General features: G+C 24.4%; 6 protein-coding genes across 6 annotated transcripts in view; 4 read left to right on the top strand and 2 right to left on the bottom strand.

The window, feature by feature from the left end:
* Phum_PHUM123160 (dolichyl glycosyltransferase, putative) overlaps positions 1-121 on the top strand; it is a gene marked incomplete at both ends in the record, with an annotated part of 2,302 nt that extends 2,181 nt beyond the window's left edge. The window contains one exon of the mRNA XM_002424207.1: positions 102-121. Coding sequence (XP_002424252.1) covers positions 102-121 — 20 coding nt within the window. The remainder of the gene's footprint in view (positions 1-101) is intronic.
* A 338-nt stretch (positions 122-459) lies between these two features.
* Phum_PHUM123150 (uncharacterized protein) lies at positions 460-1,854 on the top strand (the record flags this gene model as incomplete). Its single annotated transcript, XM_002424206.1, has 3 exons — positions 460-599; positions 836-1,229; positions 1,498-1,854. 3 exons carry the CDS (start codon positions 460-462, stop codon positions 1,852-1,854), a joined length of 891 nt encoding a protein of 296 aa, XP_002424251.1.
* Positions 1,855-3,102: 1,248 nt separating this feature from the next.
* Positions 3,103-4,743, top strand: Phum_PHUM123140 (WD repeat domain phosphoinositide-interacting protein, putative; the record flags this gene model as incomplete). The annotated part of the gene is made up of 6 exons (XM_002424205.1): positions 3,103-3,422; positions 3,491-3,671; positions 3,771-3,979; positions 4,053-4,273; positions 4,347-4,420; positions 4,609-4,743. The coding sequence occupies 6 exons, from the start codon at positions 3,103-3,105 to the stop codon at positions 4,741-4,743; spliced, it is 1,140 nt and encodes a 379-aa protein (XP_002424250.1).
* Positions 4,744-6,130: 1,387 nt separating this feature from the next.
* Positions 6,131-7,725, top strand: Phum_PHUM123130 (protein phosphatase 2C, putative; the record flags this gene model as incomplete). The annotated part of the gene is made up of 5 exons (XM_002424204.1): positions 6,131-6,317; positions 6,728-6,933; positions 7,029-7,254; positions 7,331-7,422; positions 7,504-7,725. The coding sequence occupies 5 exons, from the start codon at positions 6,131-6,133 to the stop codon at positions 7,723-7,725; spliced, it is 933 nt and encodes a 310-aa protein (XP_002424249.1).
* A 3,011-nt stretch (positions 7,726-10,736) lies between these two features.
* Positions 10,737-14,242, bottom strand: Phum_PHUM123120 (Troponin T, putative; the record flags this gene model as incomplete). Its single annotated transcript, XM_002424203.1, has 8 exons — positions 10,737-10,957; positions 11,107-11,185; positions 11,967-12,047; positions 12,121-12,213; positions 12,306-12,524; positions 12,638-12,862; positions 12,941-13,059; positions 14,197-14,242. The coding sequence occupies 8 exons, from the start codon at positions 14,240-14,242 to the stop codon at positions 10,737-10,739; spliced, it is 1,083 nt and encodes a 360-aa protein (XP_002424248.1).
* A 2,528-nt stretch (positions 14,243-16,770) lies between these two features.
* Phum_PHUM123010 (uncharacterized protein) overlaps positions 16,771-19,470 on the bottom strand; it is a gene marked incomplete at both ends in the record, with an annotated part of 4,052 nt that continues 1,352 nt past the window's right edge. Inside the window, 9 exons of the mRNA XM_002424202.1 lie at positions 16,771-16,944; positions 17,027-17,328; positions 17,402-17,578; positions 17,643-17,794; positions 17,874-18,018; positions 18,105-18,359; positions 18,431-18,684; positions 18,769-18,982; positions 19,203-19,397. Coding sequence (XP_002424247.1) covers positions 16,771-16,944; positions 17,027-17,328; positions 17,402-17,578; positions 17,643-17,794; positions 17,874-18,018; positions 18,105-18,359; positions 18,431-18,684; positions 18,769-18,982; positions 19,203-19,397 — 1,868 coding nt within the window. The remainder of the gene's footprint in view (positions 16,945-17,026; positions 17,329-17,401; positions 17,579-17,642; positions 17,795-17,873; positions 18,019-18,104; positions 18,360-18,430; positions 18,685-18,768; positions 18,983-19,202; positions 19,398-19,470) is intronic.

The following is a 19,470-nucleotide window of genomic DNA, read 5'->3' as shown; positions in this document are numbered from 1 at the left end:
TACAGTTTTTCTTACATTTTTATGGATAAGTGATTCATAGGGAATTTTTAATTAATTAAAAATAAAAAATAAAAATATTTAATATTTATTTTTTTACTGAGAGAAAATATACAATCAATGACTGTGAAATAATTTTTTTTAAAATTCCGTTTCCTTTAATAAATTCAATATTTTTTAATTTGAAAAAAAGAGATTTTAATCGAGTAAAACCAAATTTCTTTGCTTGTAAATGGCTAACTCGAAAAATCGATTTAAATAAATAAATTATTGGTTGAAAGTTATTTTCCAAAAAAAAAAAAAAATTAGCTAATGGTAACTACAATTATAATTTGGTCTAATAGCGTAACAATTATCTTTGTTAAAAATTCAGCCATGATGCATGTTCCTGCCACGTTTAATATTAAATCCTTTATTGCTTACAAAAGAAATTAAAATAATGTTTTTCTTATTATAAACAATATGAACAATTTTATTTTTATTGATAGCGAAGACAGTGAAAATTCTGTGGTTGAAGTTGAAGTTCCTAAAAGAGCAACCCCTCCAATAATTGAAATTAATGATGATGATATATACTTGCATTTATCAAATATTTCTGAGAGGTTAGAATAATTATTTTTTGCTCATTAACAAATAATATATTTTACAATTATATAATATATTATAAAATTTTATATTTTGTAAACGATTTATTGTAAGATATCACACAGATTTTTATGTGAATACTTTTTTTATGCATAAATAAATTGCCAAATTTTGATATGAGCTCAATCACTTAAAATTTATTTACAATTTGATAAATGTTTTGTGTTAAATAATTAACAATTCATTTTTCCAGGCCCAAGATGATGACTAATCAAATACAAGATATACAAATAATTAAGGAAATACAAAAAGAGTTACCAAATAACTATGACACACAGTATTGCAATCCCAATCACTGGACGTCAGACATGATTAAATTTTACAATGATGATTGGGGTAATGAGGAAACTTTTTCAGTTGAAAATATTCAAAGAAAAATGGACAAATCTCCAGCTTTATGGAAAATATCTCAAAAGGATCTGTTGAGGCAACACAGAAGTAAAAGATATTATGCATACTGTGACAATTGTAGACAGCCTGGTCATGTTGCTTATAAATGTCCTGAACCGTTATATGTTCCAAAATGTCATATGTGTGGAACACCAGGCCACATTGATCACCAGTGCCCTAATGCAATATGTCTCAATGTGAGCCAATTTTAATTAAATTATAGTTTTTCATGTCTTATCAACCATTTGCTTTACATAACACAATAATTTCTACCCTAAACATTTATTTTTTTTAGTATTGTAGAATTATTAACAACTTGTCGATAATTAAAATCTTTTTTTAAATTATTATAACATGTCTGGTACATTTATAAGCATATTTAAAATTAACTTCATATTAATTCTAAATTTATTTAGATTCAAAATTTTACATTATTAATTTTGAAATATATAAATATATTTGCAGTGTGGAAATGAAACTGGAGAATTCAAACTTTGCTGTTACAAATGTAAATTTCAAACAAATCAAGTTTGTTCGAGATGTTCATTAAAAGGACACAATTACATAAATTGCCCCGATCACTGGAGATTATTTCACTTAACTACCAAAACTAAAAATATAATTATTCCAAATTTAAATGTAAATAAAAAGGAAAAAGACATTTGGTGTTGTAATTGTGGTAAAAAAGGACATTTCTTCAGTAACTGTCACTTTCCGAAAGAATTGAAAAGCTTTACAGATAGTGTACCATTTATTGTATCATATAAAAGGGATAATGCATTAGAAAAAAACAATTTACAAAATGGTGATAAAATAATATAATTTTATTCGGAAGAAAAATTTATTTTGACAATAAAAAAATAATTTAATAATTTTTTTTTTTTTTTTTTTTTCAGGTCATATTAAAATTCAAAAACAATCGAGACACAAATATAAAAATAAAAATATTATTTCTAATATTGAAAATAAAATAAAGAATAAGGAAATGAAAAAGAAAAAAATGAAATATAAAAATAAATCTAAAATTCGTAATATTCAAAAGAAAAAAAAAAGAAAGAAATATCAGGAAGTTAATTCATTTTTTAAAGCATTTAGAAATGATGTTAACTATATTATGTTTTAGGGCTTAATATATATTTTAATATTTTTATTACTTGGATATTTTAAAAATAGATTGTAAACATTAAAAATGTTGTTTCAATATTTTGTTTTTATACCTAAAAATAAAATGCCAAGATATTTTCAGTATAATAATAAATATAATTTAAATAATTATTTAATAAAATAACACACTTGAAACTTTTATTTTTAAATACTTGTCGAGTGAAAAAAAAAATATTTTAAATCTAAACAAAAAGAAAATTCAATACATTAGTTGATTTAAAAATTAATTCTATAGTTTTTATTTTAAAACTAACTAAGAATAAAAAAATAAAATATGAATAGTTATGAATGCATTACATAGCAATACATATTTAATGAGCTTTTTTTATTTTTTTATTTAATTTTTTATTTTTTTAATAATAAAATGTTTTCAATTTACCTAATTTATCCTAGAACACAATGTTAGTATATTTAATTTTAAAAAAATTATTTTAATTCACTTTTTCTTTATTTAATGTTATAGAAAAAAATAATTGATTAGATTATAATTATTTGATTTAATACACTTAGCGGCGGTATTTTTATGAAATTTATTTATTATTTAACATGAGCACTTGAAAATTTTTTAGTAAGCATAGAGAAATTTTTTTATCATTCATAGAGTACTTAAATGCAAATGTTAAACTTTTTGTATTTATATTAGATCAGCTGATGAACTTGTTTATATTTTTTTATAACAATAAAGTGATTTTTTTAGATTAAGTAAAAATTTTAAAAATTTTTATTAAATTATTGTAATTTTTTATACTTTTCGACTGTTTCTGCATAAAGCTCAATGTTAATTATAGTTCTTAAATAAGTTTATTGATAAATTTAGTGAATAATTTTGTTTTATCAAACAAAGAAAAGTTATGATTGTATAAATTAATTCAATTCTTTTATGTAAACTAATGTTAAAAAATTAAAATGTCACATAATGAAAAAAAAATTATTAATTTGAGATTTAATCAAGATCACAGTTGTTTTAGCTGCTGCATGGAAAGTGGCCTTAGAATTTATAATGTGGAACCTTTAGTTGAAAAAGCACATTATGATGTTGATTTAATGGGTAGTGTAGCTCAATGTGAAATGCTGCACCGAACAAATTTATTAGCCATCATTTCAGGTGGCGGCAGACCAAGATTTGCTAATAATACAGTTTTAATTTTTGATGACATTTCAAAAGCTTTAGTTCTCGATTTTACTTTTGTTAGTCCAGTTAAGGCTGTAAGGATGCAAAGAGACAGGTAAGTTGAAAAAATTTTTTTTAATTAAAGAAAAAAATATTAAATTTATATATTATTTTTAATTTCAGAATTATAATAGCTACGATTAATCAAATACATGTATTTTCATTTCCTTCACCTGCTCAAAGATTATTAACAATTGAAACTCGTGAAAACCCTCATGGACTATGTGAAATCACACCAATGACATCTGCGGAAAAACAACTTTTGGTTTTTCCAGGGCATAAAATTGGAAGTATTCAATTAGTAGTATGTACACCACATAAAAATTTTACTGTGTTTTATTAGTATTATCAAAGCTATATTAATTTTTCAACAAAAAATGTTTTTGTTTATAACTTTCATTAGGATTTAGGTAGCACAGAAATTGGAACTTCGAGTGCGCCTGTTACTATAAATGCTCATCAAGGTGAATTGGCTTGTTTAGCAGTAAGTCAACAGGGTACTATGGTTGCCACAGCTTCAACTAAAGGGACTTTAATTAGGGTATGGGATACAGTTAAAAAAGCTTTATTAGTGGAATTAAGAAGAGGATCAGATCCTGCGACATTATATTGGTAAGTAAAATTATAATCCTTTGTTTTTATTTTATCTATAGTAAAACATCTTAAATTATAAAAATTGTTTCAGTATAAATTTTAGTAGAGATTCTGAATTTCTGTGTTGTTCAAGTGATAAGGGTACCATACACATATTTGCATTAAAAAATACCAACTTAAATAAAAGGTCGACATTTTCTAAAATAGGGTTTTTAGGAAACTATATAGAATCCCAGTGGGCTTTAGCTAATTTTACAGTGCCTCCTGAATGCGCATGCATTTGTGCTTTCGCTTCCAAAAATTCAGTTATCGGTAAGTTTTACGAAGCAAAAATGTTTTCCATTTCAATAAGTACCATACTAGCATTTTAATTAAATTTTTTCAGCAATTTGCATAGATGGAACTTTTCATAAATATGTATTTAATGCTGATGGAAATTGTAATAGGGAATCATTTGATGTATTTTTAAATGTCTGTGATGATGATGATTTTTAAAAAATTTTTTAAAGACAAGTATAGTTTGTAAGACAATTAAATATTTGTTAATTTTTTATTAATATTTTTTTATATTCTAATAAAGTGTTATTATTGATTTTTATATTCCAACCTTTTAAAACCCACTTAACAATAACTGTTTTTTTATAAAGCAAGAGGAAAAAATATTTGTTTGCAAAAAGTATTCAGGAAATATGTGTAATCACATAAATATCCTTCATCGAAAATGTATTTTAGTGGAAATACTTTACTCGTTTTTAGATAATAATCTAAACAGTAGCACCTAAATAAACTTGCTTGTCACCATTCAAAGACTTTAAAATAAAAAAAAATAAGAACTTTATAAAATACTTATTATAGTAAAATAATGTTTCTTTATTAAATATAGCTAAAGGGCCTAATAGTTATTAAAATAAAAATTACACAGTATTTTGAACATTAAAATTTTTCGAAGATTTCCAGACGAGTACTTACATTTTTAATTTATAGCTTAAACTCCGAAATAAAATTATTAACGAGTAAAAAAATTCTAACACTAAATTTTAAGTAAAGTGATACTTATGAATTGAATAAAAAAAAACAATATCTGTACTACATATATTATATTAAATCATAAATATTTGTATACATATCACATTCAGTGGCTATATTTATACTTAACTACATTTTAGAAGATAGGATTTTAATTAAAATCATCTATTTATATTGAAAGTTATTTTCTTTTAAATGGATCAGACCAAACATTCATATCTGAAATTAAATAATAATATAAAAAAATTAAATTGAAATTTTTTTATTTTTAAACACAATTTTATAATATTATATTTTACTTACTTCCAGGTTGGATATCTTCTTGTTTAATGTTTTTTCTAGCTTCCTTCTGAATCTCCTCTAAGCAACAATAAAAATATGTAAGTATTTATAAAATATTTTACTCCTACACACTTTTCTTCTTACTAATAAAATACTAGAGTTTATTGAAAAATTACTTACTATATTTATCACAGTTATACATAGGACCTATTGCAATAGGATACATGGCAAGTCCTAAAACACCAAATGCCATAATCCATTTTATCACTCTACTTTTATAATTAACGACAGAAATCATTGTTTATTTAACAACCTGCATTTTTAATAACAACATTTGATTAACAGTGTTGCGATAAAAAAAAAATTATACAGACAGCGGAAACGGTAATGATAGGAAAACAGTTTGGAAGGAAAAGTCAATTCTAAGTTTTTACAAATAATAAATGGGTATTTATTTTAAATTTATTCATGCTTAAAATTATTTTCATTTTTAAAAAAATTTTTTTTATTTAAAATTTTACTTTTTCATTATGGCAGCGATCAATATTCTTGTGTTTTAAAAACGCCACTTAGATCATTTGTTTGGTCAGTTAAAAACAACATGGCATCTTGAGAAAATTTTAAGAATCAGTTTGTAGTTTAAAATACTTAAAAAAAATTATCAAAGAATGCTATTTTGGGTAACATTGGTGCATTAAAGCGATTTAGAATATAGTCAACTAAATTAATTTAATAAAGTGTTTAACATTAAATAATATTTAATCGTAATATTAGGAGTGCCCTTAATTACTTTATTCTTGTATAGATATAATTTAAAAAAAAAAAAAAAAAAAGAAAAAAGAAAATTAAGATAGCGTAAAAATGGGACAAATTTTATCAGAACCAGTGACGACAAAGGAGTCGGCTTATTGTCAAAATTCAGACTTGACTGTTGGCTCGAGTTGTATGCAAGGATGGAGAATAAGCATGGAAGATGCTCACACTCATATTTTGTCTCTTCCAGAAGATCCTCAAGCTTCTTTTTTCGGTGTTTACGATGGGCATGGAGGTTAGTAAAACCTAAAATTAATATTTTAAGTAAGGAATAATAAATGAAAGCATTCTGTACAAATTTCCACAAGTTATTAAATAACTGAATATGTAATTCTTCTAATCATTTTTTATTATAATTTCATATCTCTTACTTATTTTTATTTAAGTTTCCTCTAGAATTAACTTAATTAAAGCAAGATTTAAGTTATTGTTTCGATACTTAAAATTACAGTACGAATAACGCTCTATATTGAATGTAATTCGCAATAATATAAACTCATTGCAAATTTCACCAATTTATTTATTCTAAACACTATTAAGATTCTATTTATATCCTGAATAAATTTTACATTTAACTATTTTAAATAAATTAAATATAAATTTAAATTTAAAATTTCTTATCGAAATAATTGTTTTTACTCTTAGGGGCTAAAATTGCTCAGTATGCTGGAAAGCATTTGCACAAATTTCTCGTTAAACAACCTAAATATATGGAAGGAAAGTATGAAAAAGCTTTGAAACAAGCATTTTTAGATATAGATTCTGCAATGTTAAATGATAAAAGTTTAAAAGATGAATTTTCCGGCTCAACAGCTATAGTATGTTTATTAAAAGCCAAACAACTTTATGTGGTTAGTTATTATAATTTTCCTACGAATTCATTTTAACGAAACGCTTTAAGTTTTTATTTATTTTACTGAATAAATACAAAAAAATTTTTTTAAAGGCTAACGTTGGTGATTCAAGAGCTATAGCTTGTGTAAATGGTAAAGTAGATGTATTGTCAATCGATCATAAACCAAGTAATGAAACTGAATTAAAAAGAATAACAGCTGCTGGAGGTTGGGTGGAATTTAATAGAGTTAATGGTAATTTAGCACTTTCCAGAGCTTTAGGTGATTTTTTGTTAAAAAGAAATGAAGAAAAAATACCAGAGGAACAAGTTATTACAGGTTAGAGATAATTTTTTTTTTCCCTTGTAAAAATTAGGAGTTGTATCAATAATTAATCGAGCTAAAATTTTTTTAGCTTATCCCGATGTTCAAACAAGAACCATAACACCGGAATGGGAATTTATAGTAATGGCCTGTGATGGAATTTGGGATGTTATGACAAATGAAGTATGTTATTATTGTCGTTAATCTCTTATTAGTTTTATATGTATTATTTAATTTAAATATTTAAAAATTTGTGTTTTGTAGGAAGTTGTCGATTTTGTGAGAAATAGAATCGGTGGAGGGATGTGTCCGGAAGATATATGCGAAGATTTAATGAGTAGATGTCTTGCACCAGATATACAAATGGGTGGTTTGGGTTGTGATAATATGACAGTGATTATCATTGCTTTCCTTCATGGAGAACCGTACGAGAATCTTTGTGCCAAGTGCGCTTCCACAAAATCAGTTGGTTACCCCACGAATTGATAGAAATCCTTTTTTTTTTTATCACACTACTACTACTACTAGTATTAATAAAATTAATACAACTTTTAGTTTCAATTTAAATTATATATATATATATATATGTATGATATATATATATACATATTTTATTTTTGGGGTAAATGTGGCCAAACCAAAAAGTTTTATTTAGATAATAATAATAATACTACTATTGTGTATGTGATGTAATTGATTGCTCGTGCGTGTGTTTAAATTTTTTTTTTTTTTTAATTAATATAATTCTTTAAGAGAACAACTTTTAAATTAAAGTTGGGTAATAATAATAATAATAATAATAATTCTTAATAACAATAAATAGCGTCCTTTTTGTATTTAATTGTGCACCATTGACGCATCATTCATTCATTCATTCATTCATTCATTCATATATATATACATCTATATCATGTGTATGTTATTAACATTTATTATTGGTTTGAGTGTGAAATCAAAAAAGCTTTCAGTGCCATATTTTATTTTATTTTAATTAAATTAATTAGATTTTATGCTTTTAAAAAAAAAAAGCTCATTTCATTTTCTTCGTACCCCCTTTTTTTACAAATAACACCCTTAAATATTTGCTTAAAAAAAAGTAGGTTTTATTAGATGAATAAGAGGAGGAGGAGGAGGAGGAGGAGGAGTGATTTAAGGTATGCTTATGTTCCTGAGTTTTTCTTCAATTTTCAATCATGTCACAAAAAAAATCATAAAAATAAATAAAAATTTTTAATTCATTATTTTATTTATTAATAATAATAATAAACGAAGGTTTTAATTACGTTATTATATATAATAACAACCGGAAATGAATTTAATTTATTTAAATATTTTGCAAATTTTTTTTTTTTATTATTATTATTATTGTTCACACATCGACTCGATAATAATAATAATAATATTTACAGGATACGTAAATTAATGTGTCAAATATATAAATATATTGTAATTGATATTAAATATCTATAATGAAAATAATTATTATTATTATTATTTAATAAAAAATTATGTATATTCTTTTCTACTCTCTTATATTCATCATATGGAAAATTTTAAATAAATAAATATTTTATGTAAATTTTATGTAAAAAAAAAAAAAACAAATAATTGATGAAGATTGATAAACAACAAAACTTATTAAATAATAAAATAAATAAATAAATAAATTTATAAATAATTTATTAATTAATAAAAATTAATATATTGAAAATGATGTAAAGAAAATAAAATAATAATAATAATATATATATATATATATATATTTTCTCGAGGCATTTTTCACACACGCAATTTTGTAAATAATAATAATAATAATAATCATCATCATCATCATTATCGTGAATAATAATAATAATAATGAAATTTGCCCGTTTTATAAAAATTTTTTAAAATAAACACACACTTATTTATTTCATAATAATTTTTTTCACCATTAATAATAATAATTGTTCAAATAATAATAATAATAATAAATTTGTAATTAAAAAATATCAATTACTAATTGGTTTATTAATAATAATAATAATAATAATAATTTTTTAAAATAAATAAATAAATTAGTACAATGCCATTTTGTGCGTGTGTGTGTGTGTTTTAGTGTAATTAAAATAATATTTTAGAAAAATTTATAAATATTAATAATAATAATAATTATTATTTAGTCAATAAATAAATAAATAGGGAATAGTAGAATTTTTATTTTTAGATATGAGTTATTATTGCTAAATTTTTTTTTCGCATCTCAAATAAATAAATAATTAACGTAAAGGAAAATTTATTAAATATCTCACAATTTTTTGCTCATTTTTTTATTATTATTATTATTATTAAAATTTGGGAGATTTTTTTGGTTTATTTATTTTAAATAAATAAAATAATAAAATTTCAGCCGGAAAAAAATAAATTAAAATTAATTCAATTAATATAGTATCAAGTGCCTCTCGGATTTATATATATATATATATATATATATATATATATATATATATATATATATATACATAAAATTTATTTATTTATTTATATTAATAATCTCCCAAAAAAAATCAAAAAAATTTAAAGCAATAATAATAATAGTAAATAATTTATCACACGGTGTTTATTAACGATATTATTAATAAGGTTTTTTTCCCCAATCCATCTTTTATATAATTTAAATAAATAAATAAATAAAAACGTGTAAAAAAAATTTTTATTGATGATGACGTAGGAATAATTTTTTCTATATATATATATATAGAAAAAATATATAAATATAATAAAAAATGTTTATAATGAAATTTTTTTATTTAATAATAATAAACAAATTTTATTATTATTATTATTATTATTATTACATTCCATAAAAAAAAAAATTTTGTACATATTTTTTGGGGGTTTTTGTTTTTTGAAAAAAATATTTGAGATTTTGTTTGTTTGGTTGTTTTGTTTTGTTTTTGTTGCTCTTTTTTTAATAATAATAATAATAATAATAATATCACGTGACGTACGTTTATGTTATGGAACATAATTTTATTATAAATAACTGAAGAAAGAAAAAAAAAAAAATTTTCATTTCAATAAATAAAATATATATATTAAATATTTTTTTTTTTTTTGTTTTTTTTTTTTTTAATGTAAAATTTAGGATTTTAAATTTAATTAATTAATCGAACAAAATAAATAAATTTTAAAAAAAAAAAAAATAATAATAATAATAATAATAATAATAATGAAATAATAGTAGTAGTAGGGCAGAATAAGATAGAATTCTGTTGAACTTGCTTTTTTTTTAAAAAAAAAAAAAAAAGCTTATTTGTTGCACGTGTAATCCATGTATGAATTTAGTCTTGAAAAAAAAAAAAATTTTCCGTGAAATTTTTCCGACCGTGAAAATCGTGCTTTTATGACCTTGAAAAAAGAAAAATAATAATAATAATAATAAAATCTGTGAGAATGCTGGAGAGGATGAATGTGTGATCGTAATTATCATTTACTTACCACAATTGTTAACAGTTTTATTCTTCTTCTTCTTCCTCCTCTTCCTCTTCTTCCTCTTCTTCCTCTTCGACTTCTTCGACTTCCTCAACTTCTTCCTCTTCTTCCGGTTCCGGTTCGAACGTTGGTTCCGGTTCGTCATCATCTTCGGCACCGGCAGCTTTTACTTCTTCTTCTTCTGGACTTTCCGGATCTCCCTTCTTTTTACCCGGCCTTTCACCGAACCATTTAGGTAATTTAGCTGTGATTGGAAAATTTAAAAAATAAAATTAACCACCATTTTCTTTTTTCTTTTTTAAAGATTTTGACCGTTAAAAACAAAAATTTCTGACAAGAATTTTTAAATGAAAAAAAAAAAAAAAAATTTGTTTTTGTTTTTTTTTTGCTTACATTTTTGACGTGAACCAAATTGATCACCTTTTTCTTGCCATTGTTTTTCCATGGCTTCTTTCGTTATATCTTCTAATCCCTACAGAGAATGAAGGCACACGAAAAGAAAAAAAAAATTAAACCAACTCAAAAAACCAAAAAAGTGGAAACCGAAAAAGAAAATTTTTTTCTGTACAAATGTCTCGTATTATCATTATCATAACCCTGGTATTTAATCAATAATGAAAAAGTAGGAAAATTTTTTTATAAAATTTCAGGTACCACCACCCACCGCTAAACTGGAGGTTCTTTCAGGTTTTTTTCTTTGTATTGTTTTTATGGTTTCCAACATTTCTCAAACAATACAATTCATACTAATTCAGACTAACCATTGTCTAAAATAAGTTAGCGTTTTTGGTCAAATATTTTCCAAAAAAAAAAAATTTTCCCCTCACAATTTTTCTACCAATCATGCAAATTTTCCGAGGGTAATATAAAAAAGGTTCAAAAAAAGAAAAAATAAAACAGAATATGTGCCTGTAGGATTTCTAATGGAAGTTTATTCATTTTATAAGACTTACTGGCAGCACGTTTAGCAAATAATTCAGATTTTGTTTTCCATAATTTTTCATTGGTTTCTTGTGAAACTGATTCCCAACCCTAATCGATCATTTAAATACAAATCTCATGTTAATCATAAATCAGGTACAATAATAATTCTTTCAACAATACAATCAAACTAACGGGAAAACTAACCGTATTGCTAACAATACTAATAGTGGCGTAAATGAATAATACATAAATAATAATAATAATAATAATTTTTGATACCTAAACGGTAGCGAACCTAAATGAATATTGCATTTATTTCTACTACTTACACCCTCGAAAAGCTTCTTCTTGTCGTCATAAGATCTCGTATCGACTCTACGTTCATATTTGGAAGCAACTTGAATTTTGGGCTGGAAAAATAATAATAATAATTAATTAACCCGGTGATTATTTATATGTAATTGATGGTAGCTTGATACCTACAGGGTATTTTCCTGTGAGTGCTTCAGGATCCAAACCCCTTTTAAGGGCTTTGTGTCTGAGCTGTTGTTTTTGTCGCTCTTTCAATTCTTTAAGCTAAAAGAGAGAGAGAGAGAGAGAGATTAGATGAGAGATTCTCATTAGAAAGGTTATTTTGTTGACTTATTCTATTTAATAATTAATCTTACATCGTATTCTTGACGTTTTTGCCTTTCTTCCAAATCGTATTTTTCCGTCTCTAATTTGACTATACATTCCCACAATTCTTTGGCTTTTTCTTTTAATTTATCAAGGCTCAAATTGTCGATGTTCAAAGGTTTGATACGAATAGATAAAGAAATTTTCTTTTCTTCTTCTAATTGTTCTTTCGTTTTTGTTTTTTCCAATTGAGCCGCAGACATATTGAACTGAAATCAAAAAAAAAAAAATATTTTACGGTCACGTTTTTTTTTTTTCTTTCTTAAAGTTTTTCCGAACAAATAATAATAATAATAAAAATTAATGATATATTATATCTTACAGCATTATCACCCTTTTTGTTGACGGTGAAATTGGGTCCTCCCTTTGATTTATGGGAAGCTTGCATGGCTTGCATCATGGCTTGTCTTTTCTTTTCAGCTTCCTCCAAACGACGTCGTTTTTCTTCAATATCTCGCTGTTTCCTTTCTTCTGCTTCTCTTATCCTGTTTTCCTCTTCTTGCTTTTTCCTTTCGGCCAATCTCTTTTCTTCTTCGGCTCTCATGACCTGAAAACCAATAAAATTCGATTACAAATTCACATTCATTTGTTATCATTTTCCATTTTTCTATATAATTTTCTTCACCTTTCTTTTAGCTTGTTTTTCTTTTAATCTTTTTAATTCTTCTTCTTCTTTGGATCGTTGTTTTCTCCATTCCGAAATGTATTCCTTTAACTGATCATCAAGTTCCTTGTTTTTCTGTTCTTGTTTCTAAAATAAAAAAATTTTTAATAATATTTCAATTAATTAATTAATTAAATAATTATTAGTTAATAATTTTTTTTTATTACCTTGATGAATTCCGGATCTCCATCGCTTTCGCTTCTATTAAAATAAAATAAAAATAATAATAATAATTTAATTAATAAAAAAATAATAATTTTATTTTAAACATTATTTTTTTAATTGTGCAAATTATTCATAACAATTAATATTATTAACCTATTAATGTTCATTATATATATATAATTAAATTAATTATGAGATTATCGTTTAAGCAGAGCATTTTATTATAATTATTTTAAATTTAAATTAGACCTAAAAAAATTTTTTTTTTTTTTTTTTTTTTCTTTGTACAGCAAATATGTCGGAGTTAAAACAAAAACACGTAGAACATCATCAATATCATCATATCAAGTTAAAAAAAAAAAAAAAAAACTACAGACAAAAATCTTTAATTCAAAAGTTAGTAATTTGTTTGTAAGTGTTGTTTTTTCTTAATATTATATAATTTAATTATTTTTGTTTTTTTTTTTTTTTGCAGAAAAAAATACAAACGGTGAAGAAAACATATCAATTATTTAAATAATTACCTCAAGGATGGTCTACTCCTACAAGAAAATAAAGAAAATAGTTTTTAGTTAGAAAAAAAAAAAAAAAAAATTTATGTATAAAGGCTAATAATATAAGGAAGAGGAAAACTACATAGAGGTAAGAAAAAATGATATTTAATTTTATATAAATACCATAAAACTAATTTTTTTTTTTTAAATACTAGTAAGAGAGAAAAAAAAAGCAGGCAACAACAACAATAACAACAATTAAAGCAATTGTTCTAAATCATTTTAAAATTACAGGTGATGTATCACCTACTACTACTTAAATAATAATAATAATAATATAAATTGTTAATTAATCAAAACTAACTAACTAAAAAAAGCTTCTACCATACATTTTTATAATAATTTTTACTTTTTATTTATTTTTTTTTGCAATCGTAACACCCACAATTCATATCACACCTATGGTGTGGTAACTCATGGTAATTTTTATTCTTGTTTATTTAAATGAATAATTATTAATAATTTTATAAAAAATAATATATATAAAAAGAAACTTACTCTGTTTTTTTGACGGATGGTGTTGGTTCCCTGTTTTTTCAATCATTTTTCCAAGCACAAACAACCGAATCGAATTGAAAAAAAAAAAAAAAAAAATGAAAAAAAAAAAAACAAAAACTGTTAGAACTGTTTAATTGACAGACAATATTTTATTTAAAATAGTTTAAATAGGTAGTAGTAAGACTTTATATAAACTTCCTGTTTTATTCTTTAAGTCCAAGCATCATATATAAAAAAAAAATTTTTTTGCCTACTTATATTATGGACTTTCAATTGTTTTATACAATAATCTAATAATGATTTTAAATGTGTTGTAATACTGAAAATTAGCACTTAATCTCTTTTATTCTTTAGATAAATTTTTACTTTTCAGTTAGGAATAATATAGCCTTAAGAAATATATCCAATGAATTTTGAAATTCTTTAAAAAAAAATTGAATTGAATACAAAACTTACTCTTCTTCCTCCTCGCTGAAATGAAAGAAAGAAAAAAATCAAAATTAATTTTACTCATTTAAAAATATAATTTTTAAATTTAAAATTTTTGAAATTCTAAAAGTAAAAAAAAATTTGCTTACGAGTAAACTTCTTCTTCGTCCGACATTTTTACGGAAATTTAAAGATCTAAAATGAAAATTATATCGTTATTTTAGTTTTTTTTTTTTTTTTTCAAATAAAATATTTCATTTTTGAAAAGTAAAATACATTTGTAACAATTGAAAACTTAAAAAAAATTATTTTTCGACTTTAGATAAATAAAAATCTCAATTTTGCAGTATAACGGATTAAAACTAATATATAAAAAAAAAAAAAGGAACAAATGGAGGGAAAAAAAAAATCGGTCACCGCCTACTCTAAATCAAAAATTTCCCTTAATCAAAAATTTTTTCACTTTTTATTATTAATTTTAAGGATGATAATTTAAATTTCTATAAATATCAATAAAAATTTGAAAAAAATATTCCAGTTTTTTTTTTTTTTTAAATATAATTTTTAACAGAATATTTATTTTTATCTTTTTTTAATTTTTTCGTCAGGGAATTTTTGGTGGTTGGAGTAACTTCTACGCATGCGCACAAAATGTCGGTGAAATCTCAAAGTATGTCTAAACTTAGAAATTTACAATCTCTTCTTAAATTTCATTTAATTACACCAGGAAAAGTCGGTATGTTTATTTTTGATATTATTATTATTTATATATAAATTACTGTATTCTTCGATAAAAAAAAAAAAAAAGATAGAAAGTTACAATGATTTAAATATCGTGAGAAAAATTTAGGACTTGGCTATATACAGATTTATAACATCTCTCATTTAAACCATTCTATTAAATTTATTCTTAATCAATTACCACTAAAATCACTTTTACAACTTCACTGCAAATTATTTAATTATCAAAAACACAAAACAATAATATTTTTAAAAAAAATAAGTTATATGTACGTTTAAAACAATCGTATGTAAAAAAAAATAAAAAAAACGCGCGTGAATAAATTTAAAAATTAAACAATTTTTTTTTTTTTTGTCTTATAAAATTTACAATTTATTTATATTAATTATTAAATAAATAAAAGTACTTACACTTTTTTTTTAAAAAAAAAAAAAAACAAGTTCAAACGGGAGAGAATTTGTTTGAAGTCTCTGCCGTGGAGGAATGTGGACTAGCTGACGTCCAAAGATTCACTTTTGGGTTTCCCTAAATACGCATGCGTTATTACATTACCAAAATAAAACTTTAGGAGCTAAGAAGTCCTCCTCGGTAAATTCTATACCGTTGTTAAATGGACGAGGGGGTTTTTATTTACTTGACCGGTTACGTAAAGAAAAATTTCGATTATAAATTATGTGAAAGAAATGTAACACCATAGGAACAATAATAAATCATCATTTTTTATTTTTGTATCAAAATTTTTTGCATAACGGTTTGCATAACTTGACATGTAAAAATCATGGAAGCCCTTTTTGATAACTAAACCACAACTAATTCCATATTATATTATTTAATTACTATATTGTTTTGATCGTTGTTTGGTACCCTAAAATCATCATTTGAATATTTCAATATTGCATCAATGAATGAATATCTTTTAAAATATGGTTGCTCGTAAATTATGCAGGAAAAGGTCACTTTAAAAAAAAAAAAAAACAGCATTTTGTTTATTTATATTTAGCAATCCTATTTATTATAAGAGTTATACATAAATATATTTTTATATAAAGGAGTACATATTTTGTAAGAAAGTTATAAAAAAAAAAAAAATTTGACACAGACATTTTCTTATCAAAAAAAGATAAACATGGGGAGAAAAGAGAAAAAAAAAAAAAGCACAAGTAGGATTTTTCTGCTTAATGACGTCATAAATATAAAGGAGGACTTTGGGTGTATGCCAATGAGACCTTATAAGGTAGCGTAAAGAAATGTGATAGCCGCCAATTTCTTAGCTTAGTCTATTCAAGTCTGTTGTTGGTTTCACATCTCAAATTAAAAAAAAAATTTTTTTTTTTTTTTTTTTTTTTTATTTCTTTCTCAGCTTTCATTAATCTAATTTAAATACGATTCGACGAAAAAACTTTTTACAAAACAAGTTTTTCTTCTTTTTCCGATAGGAATTTACAATTAATCGTTTCTTCTTTCAATAGGATTTCTTCTTCTTCTAATATTGAATCTGAACTGTATAGAGTACCATCTACATCCAAATTTTTTTTTACGGAACTTGCGATGACGTTCGGTTCCGAACCTTTAAATACCTTGACGTAAAAAAAAAATTATTATTGAAATTAGTATGGTAAACAAGAGAAGAAAAAAAAAATCTTCTAACTTCCCATTTACCCTTTTCTTTTCCGTATCCGTTTCTTTACCGATACTCTCCCTCCGCTTTAAATTAGGAGCCGAATTTTTTAACTGTACTGACAAATTTGAAAATCTTCCATTGTCAACATCTTGGACAGATTTTAACATGTCCACTTTTGATGCGCTTCCTCTACTTAAATAATTAATACTTCTTTCGAACGATCTGAGAGATCCCCGATTATTAAATTCTATCATCAAACTTAATCTTTCTGCTGATATGGCGACGTCTTTCATCAACGGTCCTTTTTTTCTTTTCAACTGTCTCGTTTTCTCCTCCATTTCTGAATCATAAAATAAAATTTCAGTTGAAAATGATGAATGTGATTAACTCGGGTAATAAAAAATAATTTTTACCCGCTTTGTACAGAGCTTCTAATTCTTTTACAACTTTTAAATTTTTCAACCATAAATAATGAAGTAGAAAATATGATATCCCTCCTCCAACAGCAGTAAAACCCATTATTCTGAATGATTTTCGAGTTCCTACCGTACTGATAAGAATACCACCGACAAAACTTCCACTTCCTCTTCCTAAAAACCCCATTTATTATTGAAACCGAAAAACTTTTACCAATAGATATTAATTTATTCATACCCAAACTAAAATGAGCCATTCCAAGTACTCCAATAAGAGTAGCAAGTAATGTTTTAGGTGCTAGTAGGGCGCAATAGGTTGCAGCTGCAATCCACATTAAATGAACAGCCAAAGCTTCCATTGCTTCAAATGGAAAACACCACCAAGCCTCCCTGGAAAAAATTTATTTCAAATGAATTTTAATTACTCTATTAATTTCGAGCGAAAAAATTTTTTTTTTGGAAAACTCACTCAATGAACGAATAACCCATTAGTCTAATCGCATGTAAAAAAAATGCCGATACAATAATGTTTATATGTCCTAATTTTTTCGTTATTCTTTCGGCTCCGTATAAAAATGGCATCGAACTTATGGTTCCTACCGTAATGGTAATCCCTAATAAAAAAAAAAAAAAAGTTTCGCCTCAATCCCTTTTTGTAACTTATTTACAGGTTTTTATAATTAAAATTTTAATTTATTACCTAATAGATAATTACTTGCACCCAATTCTTTTAAATATAAAAATACATAACTTTCGATAAAACCCCAAAAATTTCCCAAGAGAAATAAAAATATTATAAAAAGAACAACGTGAGGCATTTTTATTATGGCTAATGTATCTTTGAGAATATTATCCGCTGGAAGACGGGGAGCAGGTGGCATTAAGCATATCGTCAGTATTGATATTATGAGGAGTATGTCATATGTATAAAATGCAGCACTGTAGTCGGTGTACCCTAAAAAAATTTTTAGAATTTCAGTTAATAAAATCATTATTATTATTATCTTTATATGAATTTTGATTCACCTAAATTTTTGCTATAATAGTCAATAAGAATTCCAGTTAGGGGTGAAAATAATGCCATTCCAATACTTGAAAAAAGTCTTTCTCTACCAAATTCTCCTCCATATTGTTGAATCAATACCAAAGCGATCGGATCCATAACTGTCACACTTCCACTCAGCATCGTAGTTCCAATAAACCTTAATAAGAAGTATATCCAAAATGTTTTATCGTCAGATTCTTTGTAATCTGGAGGGCAAACTTCTGGACCACCTTCACTAAAATTTAAGAGTTTTTTTTTTTGTATTTGTAACTTGATAATTTTTTGCTTGATAAAAATATTTTTATGGTGATTCACTCACATAAAATTACATTTTTGCAGCATACAATCTGCTGCTAGGTCTTTGAGTCTAACAAGGGTTAAATTTGTAGCCAGTACTAGTCCTCCACATCTCAGATCAAATTCTTCCAGTGCTGTCACGTTGACACCTGCTTCCAGTAAAAGCTCCGATCCAAACCTTGTTCTAAAATCCGTGACAGTTTCATTTTCATCCTCATCTGGTTCGATTTCCAACCCTTAAAATAAAAAATTATATAAATTTCTATGGTCATTGTTAAAATTAAGCAATTTTTTTTTGTTTTTCAGGTATTTGTTGACTATTCGAGCTGTCATCACGACCACACTCTAAAAGATGTAGTGAAACTGAATCTTAAACTCGAAAACAGGTAAGACAGATTTCTTTTTCTTCTAAAAATGAAACTCGCCATTAAAAAAACTATTTAATAAGTCTCTCACCGAGTTGCTCAATGGGATCCCCTAAATTTTTATGCAATCCAATAAAAAAAAATGCTCTTGGATCTTCTTCCACGTCAAGTTGCAAAGACGTTGAAGATTTTTTCTTATCTTTGTGCTTCTTTTTATGATGCCTCAAATTGAAAAAAAAAAAAAAAAAAAAAAATGTTTTAACAAAAACAAAAATTTTTTTAAATTCTATTAAATTCATTTCAATTTTGCTTTACCCCAAAGTCGTTCCATTAATATGTGAATCAAAATGAAATCTCAA

This window comes from Pediculus humanus, genomic scaffold, assembly GCF_000006295.1.
Source record: "Pediculus humanus corporis 1103172107470 genomic scaffold, whole genome shotgun sequence".
Classification (NCBI taxonomy): Eukaryota; Metazoa; Arthropoda; class Insecta; order Psocodea; family Pediculidae; genus Pediculus; species Pediculus humanus.
This window is presented reverse-complemented; position numbering and strand designations above follow the sequence as displayed.